The 22,536-nt window shown below is 55.1% G+C and overlaps 1 protein-coding gene across 8 annotated transcripts in view; it reads left to right on the top strand.

Moving 5' to 3' along the window:
- The window catches only part of LOC140418616 (adhesion G protein-coupled receptor B2-like), a 1,340,408-nt gene that overhangs the window by 86,807 nt on the left and 1,231,065 nt on the right, over positions 1-22,536 (top strand). For all 8 annotated transcript variants that reach the window (XM_072502156.1, XM_072502149.1, XM_072502159.1 and 5 more), the window contains one exon: positions 10,132-10,864. In XM_072502156.1, coding sequence (XP_072358257.1) covers positions 10,147-10,864 — 718 coding nt within the window. In that variant the 5' untranslated portion in view covers positions 10,132-10,146. The remainder of the gene's footprint in view (positions 1-10,131; positions 10,865-22,536) is intronic.

Consider the following 22,536-nt stretch of genomic DNA (forward strand, 5'->3'; position numbering starts at 1 on the left):
GCCCCCTGACAATTCTCCGGGCCCCGATGGGCTAAGTAGCCATCCGTTTTTGGACAGTCCCGCCGGTGCGAATCACTCAGCTCACGTAACAGCGGGGCCTGGCAGGCAAGTCGGCTGGGGCGGTCCTCGGGGTGGCGTGTGGGGATCCGACCCCGGGGGGGAGGGGGGGGGGGGGGCCAAGGTGGCCTGGCCCGCGATTGGGACCCACCGATCAGCGGGCGGGCTTGTGCCGTGGGGGCACTCCTTCCTTCCGCGCCGGCCCATGGAGGGCTCCGTCATGGCCGGCGCGGAGAAGAGAGCCCAACGCGCATGCGCCAAAACACGCCGGCGGTTCTGCGCATGCGTGGGATCACGCCGGATGTTTGCCGCATGGGCAAAATGGCGGAGTCGCTTCGACGCCGGCTGGAGCGGCGCCAACCTCTCCGCCGTCCACCTTCGCACTTTCGGGGGCTGTTGATGCCAGAGTGGTTGGCGCCGGTTTTCCCGCCATCGTGGGAACTTAGTCCCAGGAAATTAGAATCCTGGCCCTGGTGTGCCACTGATTGAACTTGGCCATGCTCATCCCGTTGATGGGTCAGCTGTGTCTGAGGGTCTCCAGAAGGGTGGCCTGGGATGTCTCCAAAATAACCAGAAGCTCTCTCAAAATTTACAGTACATAGTGAGCAGGCATCACAATGAGCAGTCAAGGACCTGTAACTTGCACCAAATGGATGAAGTTAAAACAAATACTGCAACAATGGCATTCTGGACCAGGCCACCCAAATCCCGAGGGGGACACCCTGAATCCACGGTGCTGTCACCAAGTCACTCCCCGCCCTGGCAGCAATCCCCCCCCAGCAAGTGCTACAATTTTGAACACTTTTAAAACTTTTCTTACCTTCTCTCTCCCATTTAGCAGCTATGGCACCTAGTCCCCATTTGTAAATACCTGCAGTAAATTGCACCAACATGACCTCTGCCTGAGAGGGGTGGAGGTGTGGAGAATACTGGGTCCAACATGCTAAATACATTTAAATTTATGCAAATGCTGGTTTTGCATGCCCCCGCCCGTGCCGGAGCAGGGAGGGACCCGTCATGGCGCCCAAATTGGTGCCGGGTGAGGACCTCGATTTTGGCCGGATGGCCAATTCTCCGTCCTTAGTTTTTATTAACCAGGGCTAGAAAGAGATAGAAAGCTGGAGAGGAAACATCTCTCAGCGTTGCTTGAGACAGGAGAAGCTGTACAATGGAGAAATGTGCAAGAATGCAGCTTGTTCCAGAAACCTGGATATAGAATGGGATACTGTACATGGGCACAACAGACAAAGCTGAGAAGGAATCGGCACGTGAGAAGATATGTTTGTAAAGTAAATCTAAAGATTTCCAAAGTAATCCTAAAGTGTGGAATGTCTTACAAAACACATTTTAAGGTAATTGGGAAGAACTTATTAATTGGATATCAGAGTTTGTGTAAACAGTGGAAGTCAGTCGAGACAAAGAAATCCTGAAGGGTTGGTGTAAAATCCTGGAGTGGATGCGCGGGTAGCAGTGGTGCAGATGTTCACAAGTGTTTTTTGGAAAACATGGGGCGTCATTCTCCGACCCCCCGCCAGGTCGGAGAATGGCCGTTGGCCACCGTGAATCCCGCCCCTGCCCCCGCCGAAGTCTCCGGTACCGGAGATTGGGGGGGGGCGGGAATCGGGCCGCGCCGGTTGGCGGGACCCCCCGCTCAATTCTTTGGCCCGGATGGGCCGAAGTCCCGCCCAGAAATTGCCTGTCCCGCCGGCGTAAATCAAAGCTGGTATTTACCGGCGGGACCAGGCCGCGTGGGCGGGTTCCGGGGGGGGGCGCGTGGCGATCTGACCCCGGGGGGTGCCCCCACGGTGGCCTGGCCCGCGATCGGGGCCCACCGATCCACGGGCGGGCCTGTGCGTGGGGGCACTCTTTCCCTTCCGCCTCCGCCACGGCCTCCACCATGGCGGAGGCGGAAGAGACTCTCCCCACTGCGCATGCGCGGGAAACTGTCGGCTGACGCTCCCGCGCATGCGCCGCATTTCCGCGCCAGCTGGCGGGGCACCAAACGCCATTTCCGCCAGCTGGCGGGGCGGAAATCCCTCCGGCGCCGGCCTAGCCCCTCAATGTTGGGGCTCGGGCCCCAAAGATGCGGAGCTTTCCGCACCTTTGGGCCGGCGCGATGCCCGTCTGATTGGCGCCAGTCGGCCGACATCGCGCCGTTAGGGGAGAATTTCGCCCATGGTCTCTGTTTCGGAATACAAACCACTCATGGAAAACATGATTATGAGTGAAGATTTTAAAGCTTGTTTTGTAGATTAGAGTTGGAAACTCTTATGTGACAATCATCTGTAGGGATTCGTGTAAGAAACCAAGACCTTCACTTTTGGTTTCAGTGGAATGTGTATTTGATCACTGGCATCTTGTGTGTGTCAAAGGGACATCTTGGGCGTCATTCTCCGACCCCCCAGCGGGTCGGAGAATGGCCGTTGGCCGCCGTGAATCCCGCCCCCGCCAGTTGCCGAAGTCTCCGAAGGGAGAAAAGTCGGCGGGGCATTAATGGCGCCGCTGACGTCGGAGAATGGCATGGGTCTGCGCAAGGCAGCCGATTTTTGGCCTGCCGATATTCTCCCTTCCGGATGGGCCGAAGTCCGGTCATCACGTCGATGTAAATCAAACCTCCTTTTCATCGGCGTGAACCTGTGCTCCAGGTTCACGCCGACCAGCGTGGAGGTGAGTGACGGCCTGGGGGGTTGGCCGCTGGGCAGGCGATGTCGTGGCCGCAGTCTGAATGTGTGGGGAGAGGTGTGTCTCGGGTTGTGTGTGTGTGTGTGCGGCGGGAGGGGGTGGTTAGAGTGGGCTGGGCTCCGGGGGAGTGCCGGGAGGGGGGTCCGTGCCGGGGAGGAGGTTGGGGTCCGTGCCGGGGAGGAGGTTGGGGTCCGTGCCGGGGAGGGGGATGGGGGGTCCGTGCCGGGGAGGAGGTTGGGGTCCGTGCCGGGGAGGGGGATGGGGGGGTCCGTCCCGGGGAGGGGATGGGGGGGTCCGTGCCGGGGAGGAGGTTGGGCTCCGTGCCGGGGAGGGGGATGGGGGGGTCCGTGTCGGGGAGGGGGATGGGGGGTCTGTGCCGGGGAGGAGGATGGGAGGTTGGGGTCCGTGCCGGGGAGGGCGATGGGGGGGGGGGGGGGGGGTCCGTGCCGGGGAGGGGGATGGGGGGTCCGTACTGGGGAGGAGGTTGGGGTCTGTGTTGGGGAGGGGGGATGGGGGGGTCCGTGCCGGGGAGGGGGATGGGGGGTCTTGTGCCGGGGAGGAGGTTGGGGTCCGTGCCGGGGAGGGGGAAGGGGGGGTCCGTGCCGGGGAGGGGGATGGGGGGTCTGTGCCGGGGAGGAGGATGGGAGGTTGGGGTCCGTGCCGGGGAGGGGGATGGGGGTGGGGGGGTCCGTGCCGGGGAGGGGGATGGGGGGTCCATGCCGGGGAGGAGGTTGGGGTCCATGCCGGGGAGGAGGTTGGGGTCCGTGCCGGGGAGGAGGTTAGGGGGGTAAGTGAGTTGGTCCACCTGGCCTGGTGTCAGCCTCCAACAGTTGGACCCATGCGGTCCATGCCACCTGGCTGGGGGGAAGGAGGGGATATGGACAATGATGACATGTCGTCCCCCGTACCCCCCCACCCGGCCGTCATGTTTTCCGATCATCCAGCGATGTTGGCCGCCGTGGCGGCAGCCGCTAATGTCCATGTTGCCCTGGATGAGGAGGAGGAGGAGCGTGCCAGAGAAGCGGCGCAGCCTACCGCAGAGGGGCTGGCGGCAGCCGCCCAGGCTGGAGGGACACCTGACCAACAGGACGAGGAAGGGGAGGAGGACGTCGCGGCCCCACGGCAACGGAGGCACCCGAGGGCGCCCCGTGTGTACCGGCCCCGGCAGTCATACCAGGACCTCACGGACCGGGAATGCAGGAGGAGACTCCGGATGAGGCGGGAAGCCATGGCACACATCTGCCACCTGCTAGCACACCTGTCACCGCGTGGCTCTGGCGGGGGACACCCTCTCCCCGTGTCCGTCAAGGTTACGAACCGAGTGGGGACCTGTCTGGCATATCGCAGACATCGGTGCATCCGGGCAGTGACTGGTGCCCTATATGCCATGGCGCACCGCTACATCCGCTTCCCTATGGACTGGGCCAGCCAAGATGCCCGGACCGTGGGTTTCTCTGCCGTGGCCGGGTTCCCCGTGGTCCAGGGCGCGATCGATGGGATGCACGTCGCCGTGCGGCCACCTGCAGATAACAAGGCCGTGTTCACCAACAGGAAGTGGACCTATTCGATGAACGTACAGGTGGTCTGCGACCACCGCATGATGATCCTGCACGTCTGCGCCCGTTACCCAGGCAGTGTACACGACTCATACGTGTTGTCGCGGTCATCCATCCCCTGCATGTACGAGAGACGCCATCCCTGGCTGAGGGGCTGGTTGCTGGGCGACAGGGGCTACCCATTGCGATCGTGGCTGATGACGCCTGTATGGAGGCCACGCAATGAGGCGGAGAACCGCTACAATGATGCCCATGTAGCGACAAGGGGAGTGATAGAGAGGTGCTTTGGCGTGCTGAAGATGAGTTTCAGGTGCCTGGACCTCTCTGGGGGCGCCCTCCAGTATCGGTCAGATAGGGTCGGCCGCATCATTGTGGTGTGCTGCGTCCTGCACAACATAGCCCAACAGAGGGGCGTTGTGCCGCAGGCAGAGGAGGGCGGAGTGGAGGAGCAGCAGGAAGAGGCGCAGTCCTCCCCAGATGAGGGGGATGGGGGCAATGGTCAGGGCAGACGGGCTAGACACAGGCGGGTGGCTGTCCACCGTTACCGGCTGGCCCAGCGGGCACGGGACAGACTGATCGCCGCCCGCTTCACTGACTAGATGGGCGTGGGAATCGGGTAGTATGGCCACAGACCGCACACCATGGCAACAGCCGACCACCCACACCCCCTCCCATCCACCCACCCAGCACCCTCACCCCCCTCCCAACCCCACCCACCCCACCCGCATGCACACCACCCCCCCATTGCCGATCCACCTGCGGCACAACAGCCGGGCTCACACAGTTGCGGGTGGACGCGTGTCTATTGCAGTCCATGGAGGATGATGACAACCCGCCCTGCGGTGAGCTCCTGGCTCCACATCGTTGGACTATGTCTAACCCATGGCCACAGTACCATCATCCACCCGGACCATCCCTGCATGCGGCTGTGACACTGCAGCATACGGTCCCGTCCTCTGCCCGGGGGGATGTTGATGGCGGCCCAGGGGGAAGGGGGCAGACTCACCTGGGGCTGAGGTAAGACCACCCCTCACACACACACTTGCGCTCAACGTACATGACACCCCTGCACGCTTTGGACTGAGCACAAAGGCAGCTTCTGTCGGTGTAACATTGACTTTAATAACCAAACGAGTTCATGCACGTGCCCTAGCCCCTACAACTCATCTGTGCCCTGCACCCGTGCCAACTTACTCAGTGTCTGTTTGGCCTTACGGGCCCTTTGACTACGTCTGCGTGGTTCCCCAGACAGTACAGCAGAACCGGAGGTGGACTCCTGTGATTCCTGCCCTCTGACACTGGATCCCTTTGGCGGCCGTTTCCTGGGGCGTCCTGGCCTAGATGGGCCAGGCTGCGGCCCGGGCGACTGGGATGGCGAGCTGCCAGCCTGTCCTGCCCGTTGCCCACCCGATGCACCTGGGACGGAAGGGGGGGGAGTCCGAGGTGTCGCGGTGTTCCGGGACCTCCCCTACAGGGGGAGCCGGGACGGACCACACCACCTCCTCCTCCCTCGGGGTGCCCGATGGCCCCCACGCCTCTACATGGGTGGGGGATGCTAACGGACTGGCCATCCGACGCCCCCCCGACATCTGGCGCTGCCAGTCCTGGAGGCCCGTGCTGGTATCGACAGGGGTCTGCAGGTTTGCAGCCATGGAGCCCAGGGGGTTGGCAAACCTTGTCTGTGACAGTGCGACGCCGGCTCGCACATGGCCACTGGCGCCGATGCCCTCAGCGATGGCCTGCAGAGACTGGGCCATGGCCTGCTGAGACTGGGCCATGGCCTGCAGAGACTGGGCTATGGACTGCTGAGACTGGGCCATGGCGTTGAGCGCTTCTGCCATCTGGCGCTGGCACTGGCTCATGGCCTCCTGTGAGAGGGCAGCCATGTCCTGGGCCACAGACGCCGCCTGCACGGAAAGCCCCAGGCCTCGCAAACCGTTCCCCATGTCTGACACCGTCGCACCCATTGCCTCCACCGCGGACGCCACCCGTGCGGCGTCGGCCTGGGTGGCACGCATGACCGGCACCACTTCCAGCTCCTGGACGCGGGTGGACTCCTCCACCTGTGACTGCAGCCGCCGCAAGCCGGCCGTCACCCTCTTCGCTCGTCTCCGGGTCGGTGGTTGCATCGGATCTATGTGTGGGTGTGGTAACTCCAGGAACCCGGGATCCATCTGGGCGGCAGATGTTCGCTTGGGCTGGGCTGCCCTCCGACCGCCCGGCCCCTCTGCTGCTCCTACCTCCACCTGCTGTACCGGGACGGCTGTGTTGTGCGCACCAGTGAGTGTACCAGACACCTCATCACTAAAGTGCCCAACCGAGGTGAGTGTTTCTGCGATGATGGAGTGTGTTGGTGACAGCAGTGGCGTTGTGTTGTGCTCTTCGTCCCACTCTGAGTCCATGGCACTTTGGGGTTGGGGTTCGTCTCCACCCATCCACTCTGAGTCACTGTCTGGTATTTCTTCTTCCTGGGTAGTGCTGTCCCGGGTTGGGGTGTCCTGGGCAGTGCTGTCCCGGGTAGGGGTGTCCTGGGCAGTGCTGTCCCGGGTAGGCGTGTCCTGGGTAGTGGTGTCCTGGCTCGGATGTGACGGGGGCCTGTGGCTGCCCCCCTTGTCGCTGGGTGGCACACGCCTGCCTCGTCGCTCCCGCACGTGACGGGGGTGTCGTCTCCCTGTTGCTCCAGGTCTCTCCGTCTCCCGTGGTGTGCGAGGGGCATCCTGCGGGCATCGCATGCCGGAGGGTCCGGGTCTCTCCGTCTCCCGTGGCCTCCGAGGGGCATCCTGCGGGCATCGCATGCCGGAGGGTCCGGGTCTCTCCGTCTCCCGTGGCCTCCGAGGGGCATCCTGCGGGCGTCGCATGCCGGAAGGTCCGGGTCTCTCCGTCTCCCGTGGCCTCCGAGGGGCATCCTGCGGGCGTCGCATGCCGGAGGCTCCGGGTCTCTCTGTCTCCCGTGGTGTGCGAGGGGCATCCTGCAGGCGTCGCATGATGGAGGGTCCGGGTCTCTCCGTCTCGCATGGCCTCCGAGGGGCATCCTGCGGGCGGTCTGCATCTGCGGGGATGGGTGCCGCGACGTTTGCTCCTGCGATAGACAATGAAGCATGCATGGTTAGATACGCAGGCAGTGATCAGGTGATATGGGGAAGGGGGATATTGGGGCGGGGGGATATGGGGACGGGCTGTCGGTGGCTCACTTGCTAGTGCGCCCCCGACCTCTGCATCAGCAACATCCCGGTCGTCAGGTCCGCCAGCCATTTCCAGGGCCCTTTCCTCGTGTTCGGTCAGTGGCCTCTCATCAGCGGGGCCTCCTCCAGTCCTCACATGTTCCCTATTGTTGTGTGCGCACTTCTCCTGTGGCGGGTGGGTGGGGCTGGTGATAGGGGTAAAAGGCAACAGTGTTAGGCAGGTATATGAATGCACGCCATTAGGGCTGGATTCAGTTGGGGATATGGGGGAGGGGGAGATATGTGGGAAGGGGGTTATGGGGGATATGGGGGAGGGGGGATATGGGGGAGGGGGGATATGGGGGGGGGGTTATGGGGGAGGGGGATATGGGGTAGGCTGACCCTGCCTGCTCTGACGTGGTCGTTCACCTTCTCGTGGCACTGGGTGCCTGTCCGTGGTGTCAGGGCCGCAGCGGTGACGACCTCTGCCACCTCCCTCCACAGACGCCGGCTGTGGCGTGGGGCAACTCTGCGGCCGTGCTCGGGATACAGGGCGTCCCTCCTCTGCTCCACTGCGTCCAGGAGCGCCTCCATATCCCGTGACTCGAACCTCGGGGCTGAGCGGCGGCCAGCCATCCAGTCGGGTGTTCCAGTCGGGTGTTCCGGTCGGGTGGGGGGGAGCAGCGCGGCCTTATGAGCCGTCACGCCGTGCGGCGTGTATGACGCTGCTAGCCCATTTCGGGCCGGAGACTTTTGACCCATTTTTCCGACGTGACGCAAGTCGGATTTGCGCCGTTTTTTGCGCCGATCGGCGGACTTTGCGCCGATAACGGAGAATTTCGCCCCTTGTGTTAATGAGACTATTGTAGCTTTAAATATGCTTTGTTTTATGTGATAATCTTAAAAACTGTTTGTATTTGCAAGCTAAGGGGGGAGAAAAGGAGTACTGTAGTATAATCCATTTTTTCCATATTTAATAAATGCCTTTTACCTGTTGTTAAAGCTAATTAGTGGCCCTCTGACTCTTCCTCCACGTTGGATTAAAAAAACGTAAAAGTTATGCGGTGGAATTCTCCGTTCCTGAGATGACGCAGGGGCAGGATTTGCTGAGTTCTATGACAGCAAAACTAGCGCCACACCTGGATCAACTCAGTGACCGTTAAGGGGCTAACACCGGTGCCACATGAACCACAATCGATTCCAATGACAAACAGTGCGGGATTCGTCGGATTCGCGTTTGACACTCAGGAGGCTGATAAGCTGCAGCCGCATTTACATACTTCACTCACCACACACATCATCCCAGCCAATAAGATGGCAGTGAGGAGAATGGGACCCCGTTTTGCGGCCGCCTGCGGCAATGGCCCGCGCAACAGGGCGGACCCACACAGCGTTCCGGCCCCCACAATATAGGCTGCGCCCCAGATCCCGCGTGCCCGCCGATCGGTGGCCACCGATCGGGAGCCTGGCCGGCCTGGTGGTACCCCCTGCCCCCCCATCAGAGCGAGTGCCCGCCGGGTGGAACCATGTTAGAACCACGCCAGCGGGAACTCGGCCAGTTGCCGGCAGAGAATTGATGTGGGGGCCTCTTTAAATGGCCCACGACCGGCGCCGGGTCGACCACGCGTGGGCGACTGCCGGCGATTCTCTGGTCTGCGTAGAATCGCGGGAAGGCGTCTGACCCGATCGCGGCTCTGATGATTCATTCTCCGCCCCCACGTCGAGTGCGATTTCGGCACGGAGGCTCGGAGAATCCCGCCCACTGGTCTAGACTCCTTCGGCAGGATTCTCCAAAAATGGGGCTATGTCCCCATGCCCGCAAAAATACGTGCGCAAATGACTGGACTTACTTGGAGAAAGTCCAGGGTGTTTTTCCGATTTACAGGGGGCCGGCCCGTAGGGCCCCGGAGTAGTCCTTGCAGCTCTGGCTGCCGATACGGGGCCCTGCACTTCCGGTCGGGGGTCCGTGCATGTGCACGGGGGCGGCCGCGCGACATGGCCAACACACACCGTGGACTGGCACCGAAAACATAGGAACCCCCAGATCGTGTGTGCCCGTGGATCGGTGGCCCCCGATCGGTAGCCTGGCCATTCTGGATGCCCCCACCCCGTGAATGATCCTCCCGCCCCCCCACCCGGGCGGCTGCAGATTGAGTTCTCAGCCACTTCGCTCAGTTCCCGACGGGTGGAACCATGAGAGAAGCACGCCGTCGGGAACTTGGCCAGCTGCACTCGGTGAATCACTGCGGGGACCTCTTTCAATGGCCCCCTTTCAATGATGATTCTTCGGGAACCTGAGAATCGGAGCAGCGTCAGATCCGATCGGCGATTTCAGCGCAGAGGCTCGGAGAATCTCGCCCCTGATAAATTTGGTTTACTCGCCATTTTCAGATTTGAAGTTTGTAACCAGTCTCGTACAGGTGTCTGCTGTGCTGCTGAAATAAGGTAGGTAGAATGATTTACACCAAGGAGTGGTATTGATTGAGATGTTAGAGATTATCAGAATTTATTTTTTAAAAAATTGTATTGAGAACAGCTGGTCTCTTTTGCCACATGGTTGCCCTCATTTATGTTGTATTTCTGGAATGTAATTTTGATGCTATGAACTCACAGAAAAAAATCTTAATTATGTTACAGTTGTATTATAACTGTATTTTCATTCTGTTTCATTTCAGGACATATGACATAGGATGAACACTGCTCATCGCCTGATATTATCTGTGTTGTTGTCCCTTGTTCTGCTCACTTTCGGGTTTGATGTCAGTGAGAACGTATGTTCCACCTTGGTTTCTGGAGTTCTGTACAGATCATTCTCCCTGCAGGACATATTCCCTGAAGCCTTGTCTGGCTGCTCCTGGACTATTGAAAACCCAGACCCAACAAAATATTCTATTTACTTAAAATTTCATAAAGTGAAGCAGTTTTGCTCCCACACCTCTCTGATGGTACTGCAATTGGATCACTACATTCCGAACCAGACCTGTAGCACATTGGATTACATTGATTATGATGCTGTTAACTTGTGTGAAACAAGGAATTTGTTTACATTTTTACAGTTTGATAAAGATTTTGTACAGTTTTGTCTGACTTCTGAATCAGTTTTGAACGAACATCTCGGGAAAAATGCAATGGAATTTCAACTCTTGGAGGTTATTTTATTGAATAATGAAAATTCTAGCCAGTTTGGCTGTGGAATATTGTGTCATTGGTTTCAAAGCTGCTTGAACAACAAAAATCTTTACGAACCTTGTGGAATTAATTACTCAGGATGTGCATGCCCAGACATGCATGAAAATGAGTCCGACTCAAGCACGACATTGCCTTTCATCAAGAACGAGTTCATAGCATCAAAATTACATTCCAGAAATGCAAATGATTTTAATGCTGAGAATGTTGCCCCAAAAGCTGGTAAGTGAAATTGTTGTTTTGTGCAACTTTATTGTGAAATTTGTTGAAAGTTCTCTTTAACTTCTGATATAAATTACAGGTAATGATGTTTGCTTACCTGGAATGAAAGCGATTAATACAGCTTGAAAATAGTTCATTAAAATATCAAAATTAATTTACAATCTCCGATCTCTACCATCTGTTCGCTTTTACTGTAATTTGCAATATGATGTCAGTAGAATGAAAGTAGCTAGTGACAATTAAGGATCAAACTGAAATAAGTCACATTTATTTTAGATTATTATGAGGACAAATACTTTCACATGGTACACAGGAGGATCATCATTATTATTATCTGTGCTCTTCCCAAACACAGATCCTTGGCTCATTGTTTGTCGATGTTTCATCCTGAACTATTTTCTTGGTATGTTTTGTTAGTCGTGGTTTGCCATTGCTTTCCACTGTCAGAAACAGGTCATGGAGGAAGGTACCACGTCTGCTTCAGCAGGGATGGTAATCAAACCCACACTGATGGCATTATTCTGTACAACATGCTAGCCATCCAAGTTAACCAGTCCCCTTACAGGACAAAGTGATTATGAAATTGATGCACGATCAATCACTACTGAAACAAGATTGTAGTCCAATTGAAAGCTTTAATGAACAAGTAGTTACCCCAGCAGCTCCGGTACAGAATGACTGCTGTGGGTGAAACACAGACTCTTATGCTCCGCCTGCTGGGCGGAACCAGCAGGCAGGTTCCACCACTCATACTACAGTATAAGGTACATCCCACGTAGGTACCGCGATACACCTAATGTAGCCTACCACATTCACTCGCTGTTTAAAAAAAGAGTCCGGCGGGGGTGGTGGCCTTGCTTTTACAGTGGTAGAGGTTATAGCGGTACCCTTCAGTGCCTTTACATGCAATACACATATTTACAGACAATTATTTACAAGTTCATTTTACAATGAAACTATCAGCCGGTTGGGGGCCCTGGTCGTCCTCTGCGATCGTCGCAGTCCCGGCGGTGATGCTGGCGTCGGCTTGGGCATCCGTAGCTATGGGAGCGTGTCGTCTTCAGCTTCATCGCATCCTGATGGGGCCAGTGGGAGGACGGATCCTCCTGGGAAGGGGGCTGCGGTGGTGTGCGCCGGTGAAAAAATGGTTGGGGTTGGTGGGGGGTGGGGGGGGGGATCCAGCGGGGGCCGGATCCCGGAGGGAGACAGTGTCTTGTCGGCCATCGGGGTGCGCCACATAGGCGTATTGGGGGTTAGCATGGAGGAGATGTACCCTCTCGACCAGTGGGTCTGACTTGTGGGCCCGTACATGTTTGCCGATTAGGACATGGCTGCCAGCCATGTTGGGAGCGAGGTCCCCGAGGAGGACTTCCTAGGGAAGGCAAGGAGACGTTCATGAGGTGTTTCGTTGGTAGTAGTGCACAGTAGTGATCGGATGGAGTGAAGTGCATCGAGGAGGACCTTCTGCCATCGGGACACTGGGAGATTCTTGGATTGTAGGGCCAGTAGGACAGTCTTCCAGACCGTCCCGTTCTCCCTCTCTTCCTACCCGTTTCCCCGGGGGTTGTAACTGGTCGTCCTGCTGGAGGCAATGCCCTTGCTGAGCAGGAATTGATGCAGCTCGTCACTCATGAAGGAGGACCCCCTATCGCTATGGATGTCGGCGGGAAACCGAACAGGGTAAAGATGCTGTGGAGGGCTTTAATGACGGTGGCAACCGTCATGTCGGACAGGGGATGGCGAAAGAGAACCGGGAGTACTCATCAATCACATTTAAGAAATACGTGTTGCGGTCGGTGGAGGGAAGGGGCCCTTTGAAATCCACACTGAGGCGTTCAAAGGGGCGGCAAGCCTTCACAGGTGCGCTTTCTCTGGCCTGTAGAAGTGCGGCTTGCACTCCGCGCAGATTTGGTAGTTTCTGGTTACGGCCCTGACCTCCTCGAAGGAGTAGGGCAGATTGTGGGTTTTAACAAAGTGGAAGAACCGGGTCACCCCCGGGTGGCAGAGGTTGTCGTTGAGGGCTGGAGTCGGTCTACTTGTACACTGGCACAAGTGCCGCAGGACAGGGCATCAGGAGGCTCGTTGAGCTTCCGGGGACGATACAAGATCTCATAATTATAGGTGGAGAGCTCGATCCTCCACCATAAGATCTTATCATTCTTAATTTTGCCCCGCTGTACATTGTCAAACATGAAGGCTATCGACCGTTGGTCAGTGAGGAGAGTGAATCTCCTGCAGGCCAGGTAATGCCTCCAATGCCGCACAGCTTCGATGATGGCGTGGGCCTCCTTCTCGACGGAGGAATGGCGGATTTCTGAGGTGTGGAGGGTGCGTGAAAAAAAGGCCACGGGACTGCCCGCCTGATTGAGGGTGGCCGCCAGAGCTACGTCTGATGCATCGCTCTCAACCTGGAAGGGGAGGAACTCATCGATTGCGTGCATCGTCGCCCTGGCGATGTCTGCTTTGATGCGACTGAAAGCCTGGCGGGCCTCTGCCGATAGGGGAAAAACCGTGGACTGGATTAGTGGGCGGGCCTTGTCCGCAGAATTGGGGACCCACTGGGCGTAATAAGAAAAGAAGCCCAGGCAATCTTTCAGGGCCTTGGGGCTGTGGGGGAGGGGAAACTCCTTGAGGGGGCACATGCGTTCGGGATCTGGGCTTATGGCTCCCATCATGCACTACGTACATTAACATTTTGTAAGAAGGAACTGAAGGCACTGTTGCTAAATTTGCAGATTATGCAAAGATCTGTAGAGGGACAGATAGTATTGAGGAAGCAGGGGGGCTGCAGAAAGACTTGGACAGGCTAGGAGAGTGGGCAAAGAAGTGGCAGATGGAATACAATGTGCAAAAGTGTGAGGTTATGCACTTTGGAAGGAGGAATGGAGGCATAGACTATTTTCTAAATGGGGAAATGCTAAGGAAATCAGAAGCACAAAGGGACTTGGGAGTGCTTGTTGAAGATAAGGTTCACATGCACGTTCAGTCGGCAGTTATAAAGGCAAATGCAACGTTAGCATCATGGTGAGAGGGCCAGAATACAAGGCAGGGATGTACTTCTGAGGCTATATAATGCTGTGATCAGACCACATTTGGAGTATTGTGAGCAGTTTGGGCTCCGTTTCTAAGGAAGGATGTGCTGGCCTTGGATTGGATTGGCTTATTGTCATGTGTACCAAAGTGCAGTGAAATGTATTGGTCTGCGTGCAGCTCAAACAGATCATTCTGTACAAGAAAAGAAAATACATAATAGGACAAACATAAAATACACAATGTAAATACATAGATACAGGCATCCGGTGAAGCATACAGGAGTGCAGTACTACTCAGTAGAGAAGATGTTTGAAGAGATCAGGGCCGGGATTCTCCGACCCTGTGGCAGGTTGGAGAATCCCCGGGGAGGGAGGCATAAATCAACGCCCCGACGCCAGCTTCCCTATTCTCCGGCGCCGTTTTTCGGGTGCCTGCGGGATTCCCGCCACGCCGGAACGGCCCCCCCCGGCGACTCTCTGGGCCCCGATGGGCCGAGTGGCCGACGAGTTTGGCCCAGTCCCACCGGCGTGAATTACTCAACTCACAAACGGCGGGACCTGGCAGGTAAGTGTGCAGGGGCTATCCTGGCGGGCGGGGGGAGCGGGATCCGATGGTGGCCTGGCCCGTGATCGGGGCCTACTGATCGGCCGGCGTGCTGGTTCCGTGGGGGCCTACTTTACTTCACGCCGGGCTCCTGTAGGGTTCTGCCATATTACCCAGGGACCGGCGCGGAGAAGGGAACCCGCGCCGGCCCTTCGTCGCCGGCTGGAGCTGCGGGAACCACTCCGGCGTCAACCTAGCCCCCTAGAAAGGGGAGAATTCCTCACTTTCGGGGGCCATTGACTTGGTAGTGGTTGGTGCCGGTTTTCACGCCGGTGTGGGGACATAGGCCCATTATTGGAGAATACCGCCTCAGATCAGTCCATAAGTCCATTAGAGGATCGTTTAGGAGTCTGGTAACAGCGGGGAAGAAGCTGTTTTTGAATCTGTTAGTGTGTGATCTCAGACGTTTGTGGAAGAAGTTGGAAGAGTGAGTAGGCCGGGTGGGGGTAGTCTTTAATTATGCTGCCCACTTTCCAAAGGCAGCGTGAGGTGTAGACAGAGTCACTGGATGGGATGCGGGTTTGTGTGATGGACTGAACCTCCGGAGCAGACCGAGATGGATCATCCGCACCTATGGCTGAAGATTGTTGCGAATGCCTCAGCCTTGTTTTTTGTACATATGTGCTGGGCTCCTCCATAATTGAGGATGGGGATATTTGTGGAGCCTCCTCCATCAGTGAGTTGTTTCATTGTCCACCACCATTTACGACTGGATGTGGTAGGACTACAGAGCTTAGATCTGATGCGTTAATTGTGGAATCACTTAGCTCTGTCTATTATTTGCTGCTTATGTTGTTTGGCACACAAGTATTCCTTGTGTTGTTGCTTCACCAGTGTTGCCCGTTTTCGATCCCAACAGCGTCGCCAATACTGTTGCTAATATTAATGATAATGTTGGTGAACCACAAGCCTTCCCTTATATTGATCAAATGACCACACAACCAGTTAGTCAGTTCAAAAGATTGTTTATTTACATACACAAGAGTTACCTCGACATGCAAACACAATATCTACTACGAGTTAAACTACACCTATCAGCTACAATAACCTATACTTAACTTCAAGGCGACCGGCACTGCAAGTGGATAAGGCCTTTATCTGGATTTCACTTGGCTGGTTCAAAGAAAGCGGCTCTGTCTCTGCTGGGCTCATCTGTCAGGTAGCGACCGTTGGTCTTGAACTTGGCTGGCTGTTTTGCTACAATTGGTTTGGCACAGGCCGGGTCCAAAAGAGACAGAACACATGGCTGTGCTCTCTTTTATCCCTCTGGGATTTCACTCTCTTTGGGGCGGTCCTTAACCTTGGACCCAATCGCTCGACAGGGCTCTGATCACTGTCTTCGATTTCGGCCAATAAAGGGGCGGGTGTCTTGGTAGCTGGACGGGTCCTTAGCGGTCATTGACCTTGGCAGTTGGGCTTTCTGAGTAAGGGGAGTGGTGGCAATCAGACTGTGGCTGTACTGGTTGCTTGATTGGAGTTCTATTGTCCTGGGTAAATAGGCCATTGAAATGCAAACGAGCGGGGGGTTTCGATCAGGTCTGGTTACCTGTGTTTCAAATACACATAGGCTCTGTATCTGTCTGAGTCCTGGGTTGGCCATAATTCCCATGGTCCTTTGCAGGTGGCCATCTGAGATGGTTACACCAGGTTGACACCTCATTTCTCAGTATGCCTGATGTTGTTCCTGGCATGCTCTCCTGCATTCTTCATTGAACCAGGGTTGATCCCCTGGCTTGATGGCAATGGTAGAGTGGGGGATATGCTGGATCATGAGATTGCAGATTGTGGTTGAATGTAATTCTGCTGCTGCTGATGGCCCATAGCGTCTCATGGATGCCCAATCTTGATCTGTTCGAAGTCTATCCCATTTAGCATGGTGGTAATGCCACATGTCACGATGGAGGTATCCTCAATGTGATGCCAAGATTTTGTCTCCGCAAGGACTGTGCGACACTGTCATGGATAGATGCATCTGCAGCAGGCAGATTGGTGAAGATGAGGTCAAGTATGTTTTTCTCTCTTGTTGCTTCCCTCACCATCTGCTGCAGTCCCAGTCTTGCATCTATGTACTTTAGACCTGGCCAGCTTGGTCTGTGGTGGTATCAACGAGCCACTCTTGGTAATGGACATTGAAGTCCCCACGCAGAGCATATTCTGCGCCCTTGCCACCCTCAGTACTTCTTCCAAGTGGTGTTCAATATGGATGGTTGCTGATTCATCAGCTGATGGTGGCTGGTATGTGGTAATCAGCAGCGGGTTTCCTTACCCATGTTTAACTTGAAGCCATGAGACTTCATGGGGTCCAGAGTCGATGTTGAGGACTCCCAGGGCAACTCCCTCCCGACTGTATACCACTGTTCCACTACCTCTGCTGGGTCTGTCCTGCCGGTGAGACAGGACATACCCAGCAATGGTGATGGTGGTGTCCGGGACATTGTCTGTAACGTATGATTCTGTGAGTATGACTGTGTCAGGTTGTTGCTTAACTAATCGATAAGACAGCTCTCCAAACTTTGGCACAAACCCCCAGATGTCAGAAAGGAGGACTTTGCAGGGTCGACAGGGCTGGGTTTTCCGTTGTTGTTTCCGGTGCCTGGTTCAATGCCGGGTGGTCTATCCGGTTTCATTCCTTTCTTGTGTTTTCTTTGTAGCGATTGAGTGCAACTGATGGCTTGCTTGGCCATTTCAGAGCGTGTTTAAGAGTCAACAATATTGCTGTGGTCTTGAGTCACATGTAAGCTAGACCAGGTAAGGATGGCAGATTTCCTTCCCTAAAGGACATTAGTGAACCAGATGGGTTTTTATGACAATCGGCAATGGTTTCATGGTCATCATTAGAGTTTTAATTCCAGATATTTTATTGAGTTTAAATTCTATCACTATGGCCGCAATGTGCCATCCACTCCTTCCTGCATATTCAGAGGGTGATTCGCCTTTTTTTTGTTTAATTCCCATAACTAACATGCAGGGAGGTTTTGTAAGGGCCTTTCCTGTTGGTTCCCTTATTTCTCATTTCTTTTACTTTGTCATTATCATTTTTGATCCATGTATCTTTAATGGACATTTAAGTCGAACAGAGGAGGTGAGGGACTGAAAAGTTGCAAAATAGCACACCGAAGATTTAGCTTTTGAACAGAAGAACTCAGACTTTCAGGCACCCGAGACATTGGAGGGATTTGATTTGATTGGTTTGCCAATGGCCAATGGGTTGGTCAATGACGACATATAGTGATTGGGGCCTGCCAGGTGGGGAGTTTTCAGAGGAGCCAGGAAAGGGAAAAGTCCTGGATGCTGAGAGAAGAAGCTGTGAGTTACTGTCTCTCTCTCCAAAAACGTTTCCTGCCTGCTGGTTCTGATACTGCAGAGAATCTTGAGATTGTGATGAATCTGCAGTGAAATCCATGACAGAATTAAGGCATGATAACCCAACTGAAGGCTTATACTAAAAGGATATAGCCAGAAGATGTCCATCTGACACAGAGACTTATCCTTTTACTTTCCGTAGTTTTTTTACACCCCTCGTTGCCCTCTGTGTTTGCCTGTCTTGTGTGTGTGTTTGTGTGTGTGTGTATAGAGGTTGGGGCAAGTTAAAGAAGGGGGATAGGAATTAGATAATAGTTAGCCAGTTGTTTTTGCTGCCTACTTAATTATAGTTATTGTTATTAATAAAAATTAATTGTGTTTAAATTTACAAACCTGATGACTGTAGTCACTGGGCAGCCAAAGACCAAAGACTTCGGGTGTTTTCTGAAAATTTATAGTGAATTTCAATTGTGTTGCGACTCTGGGTCAAATGTGGCTGGAATCATCTGCGCACTAGCCCAAGGTGTCCCAACAGTATTGCCTCCCCCATGGCCGCTTTGACGGTGTCCCTTAATCATGTCATCATCAGTCGGGTAGTCATCTCCTTCACTGTCATTTAAATAGGTCCCATTCTTTATTAGTCTTTATTAGTGCCACAAATAGGCTTACATTAACACTGCAATTAAGTTACTGTGAAAATCCCCTTCTTAAACCTCCTTTTTGTCCCATGTAGCGCGCGGTCAACAATGGTCACTAGTGAGTGTACCAGGGGCTGGTTTAGCTCACTGGGCTAAATCGCTGGTTTTTAAAGCAGACCAAGGCAGACCAGCAGCACGGTTCAATTCCCGTACCAGCCTCCCTGAACAGGCGCCGTAATGTGGCGACTAGGGGCTTTTCACAGTAACTTCATTGAAGCCTACTCGTGACAATAAGCGATTTTCATTTCATTTTTCATTTCATCCCATGTGGGGTGAAGCAATATGCTTCCCTGTGCTCTAATTTACTTCAAAAATCTTGGCTGTCATCATTTTTCTTGAGTGGGGACAAGGGGCGAGATTCTCCGACCCCCCGCCGGGTCGCAGAATCGCCGGGGGCTGGCGTGAATCCCGCCCCCGCCGGTTGCCGAATTCTCCGGCATCGGAGATTCAGCGGTGGCGGGAATCGTGCCGTGCTGGTTGGCGGGGCCCCCCCCCCGCGATTCTCCGGCCCGGATGGGCCGAAGTCCCGCTGCTAGAATGCCTGTCCCGCCGGCGTGCATTAAACCACCTCTCTTACCGGCGGGACAAGGCGGCACGGGCGGGCTCCGGGGTCTTGGGGGGGGGGGGGGGCCGATCTGGCCCCGAGGAGTGCCCCCCACGGTGGCCTGGCCCGCGACTGGGGCCCACCGATCCGCGGGCGGGCCTGTGCCGTGGGGGCACTCTTTTCCTTCCGCCTTCACCACGGTCTCCACCATGGCGGAGGCGGAAGAGACCCCCTCCACTGCGCATGCGCAGGGATGCCGTGAGCGGCCGCTGACGCTCGCGCGCATGCGCCGCCCAGCAATGTAATTTCCGCGCCAGCTGGCGGGGCACCAAAGGCCTTTGCCGCCAGCTGGCGGGGCGGAAATCAGTCCGGCGCGGGCCTAGCCCCTCAAGGTTAGGACTCAGCCGCTCAAGATGCGGAGGATTCCGCACCTTTGGGGCGGCGCGATGCCGGACTGATTTGCGTCGTTTTCAGCGTCGGTCGGCGGACATTGCGCCGATTACGGAGAATTTCGCCCAAGGTATCCAACAGCATTTGCCACTTGGTGGTGCTAAAAGGAAGAACAATAGTTTCTATTCTTGCTCTTCCGCCCACACCTCTGTCCAGTTTAGTCCCCTGGTGATATGGTGCCATTGGGACTGGAGTTGAGAACTCTGCGGTATTATCGGTTTTGTCCATATTTACAGACTTCCCATTGGCTACGATCTTTAGCCGCTTCATGATAGGGCAGCAGAGTGGCAAAGATTTTTGAAGTAAATTAGAGGAGCTTAGGGAAGCATATTGCTTAACCCCCCATGGGATGTACACTTTAGTCGGGAGTATAATCAATTACGATAACACTCACCAACCGTAGTTCTGCCTTCGTAGCTGGACTGAGTGGATCCCATCCTCTTTATTTTTTTAAAATATGGTTTTATTAAGAATCTTTCAACAATATTGTCCACCTTACAAACAACCCCCCCCCCGCCCTCGTAACAAAGAAATGAAAAAGACCTCGCGTGGCAAGACATGAACATGGCAAGTCAATAAGATACAGAACTTTGTACATTGGAAACTTCCCGTACATGTCAGTTTCCGGAACATTCTTGTGTTTTCTTGCTCAAATGCCCCCCAGAGGACCCCCCCCCCCCCCCCCCAATGAACGATGCCCCCCCCCCCCCTCACCCCCTGGGTTGCTGTTGCTGCTGTCCGACCTGTCCGACCCCCCCAAAGAGCACTAACAAATCTCCCCCCCAGGATATTTGTGCCCCTCAGGTTCAGATGTAGACCATCCTGTCTGTAGAGGTCCCACCTTCCCCAGAAAGAGCCCCAGTTATCCAGAAATCTGAATCCCTCCCGCCTGCACCATCCCTGTAGCCACGTGTTTAAATGCTCTCTCTCCCTATTCCTCATCTCACTATCACGTGGCACGGGCAACAACCCAGAGATAACAACTCTGTTTGTTCTAGTTCTGAGCTTCCATCCTAGCTCCCTGAAAGCCTGCCTGACATCCTTGTCCCCTTTCCTACCTATGTCGTTAGTGCCAATGTGGACCACGACTTGGGGCTGCTCCCCCTCCCCCCTAAGGACCCGGAAAACACGATCCGAGACATCACGTACCCTTGCACCTGGGAGGCAACATACCAAACGTGAGTCTCTCACGCTCCCACAAAATCTCCTATCTGTGCCCCTGACTATAGAGTCCCCAATTACTAATGCTCTGCTCCTCTCCCCCCTTCCCTTCTGAGCAACAGGGACAGACTCCGTGCCAGAGGCCCGTACCCCATGGCTTACCCCTGGTAAGTCGTCCCCCCCACAAGTATCCAAAGCGGTATACTTGTTTCTCAGGGGAACGACCGCAGGGGATCCCTGCACTGACTGCTTTTTCCCAGTCCCTCTTACAGTTACCCACCTATCTCCAATCTTTGGTGTAACTAATTCCCTGAAGCTGCTATCTATGACCCCTTCTGCCTCCCGAATGATCCGAAGTTCTTCCAACTCCAGCTCCAGTTCCCTAACTCGGTCTTGGAGGAGCTGGAGATGGCAGCACTTCCTGCAGGTAAAATCAGCAGGAACACTAACTGCATCCCTCACCTCAAACATCCTGCAGGAGGAACATTGCACTCCCTTCCCTGCCATTCCTCTAACTTTCTACCAAGATCTGGCTAACAACTAAATTAAATTTTTATAAAAAATAATAATAATATAATAAAATATGGTACTTACCTCAGACCAATGGGCTTTATTATTAGGTTAGAGGAGGAGGGCGGGTGGGAGACACTACACGTGTAGTGTCTCGGGTTTCCTCTCCACCAGAATCTATTGGTGAGGGTCTTCCCAGACGTCCGCGGGTCGACTTCCTGTTCCCGCCTAAAAAACTAATTTAAAAAAAAAAGAAAAATTCTCAGCTCCTGCTGAAATTGACTAACCAGCCAGCTCCACTCCCGCCGAAATCGACTGGCCTGCCCCTGCAAAGACAAGTGCTTTTAAAGGACAGACTTACCTCCCAGCAACCACTTCCGCAATGCTCCCGGACATGGTTCGCGGACTTCCTGAGCACCTCCCACATCTATCCTCCACCCCAAAGAACCTACTCAACCTTGCTCCTGTCATATGCGCTCTATGAACCACCTTAAATTGGATCAGGCTAAGCCTGGCACACGAGGAAGAGGAATTAACCCTATTTAGGGCATCAGCCCATAGCCCCTCCTCAATCTCCTCCCCCAACTCCTGCTCCCATTTACCCTTCAGCTCCGCTACCAAAGACTCCCCCTCTTCTTTCATCTCCTGGTATATTGCCGACACCTTGCCCTCTCCGACCCATACGCCCAAAATCACCCTATCTTGAATCCCCTGTGCCGGGAGTAGCGGAAATTCCCTCACCTGCCGCCTCACAAACGCCCTCACTTGCATGTACCTGAAAGCGTTTCCCGGGGGTAGCCCAAACTTCTCCCCCAGCGCCCCTAATCTCGCAAACGTCCCGTCAATGAACAGGTCCCTCATTCTTCTAATCCTTGCCCGATGCCAGCTCTGAAACCCCCCCCGTCCATCCTTCCTGGGACAAACCGATGGTTACCCCTGATCGGGGACCACACCGAGGCTCCCGTCGCACCCCTGTGCCGTCTCCACTGCCCCCAGATCTTTAGCATTGTCGCCACCACCGGGCTCGTGGTGTACCTTGTTGGCGAGAGCGGCAGCGGTGCCGTCACCAGCGCCCCCAGGCTCGTTCATCTCCAACCTCTTCCACGCCGCCCCCTCTCCCTCCATCATCCACTTACGGATCATCGCCACGTTGGCTGCCCAGTAGTAGCCACCCAAATTCGGCAACGCCAACCCTCCTCTATCCCTGCTATGCTCCAGGAACCCCCTCCTTACCCTCGGGGTCTTGCTCGCCCACACAAAACTCATAATGCTCCTGCCTACCCTCTTAAAAAAGGCCTTAGTAATCACAATTGGGAGGCATTGGAATACAAAAAGAAATCTTGGGAGGACCACCATTTTAACCGACTGTA

This window comes from Scyliorhinus torazame, chromosome 1, assembly GCF_047496885.1.
Source record: "Scyliorhinus torazame isolate Kashiwa2021f chromosome 1, sScyTor2.1, whole genome shotgun sequence".
In the NCBI taxonomy this organism is placed as follows: domain Eukaryota; kingdom Metazoa; phylum Chordata; class Chondrichthyes; order Carcharhiniformes; family Scyliorhinidae; genus Scyliorhinus; species Scyliorhinus torazame.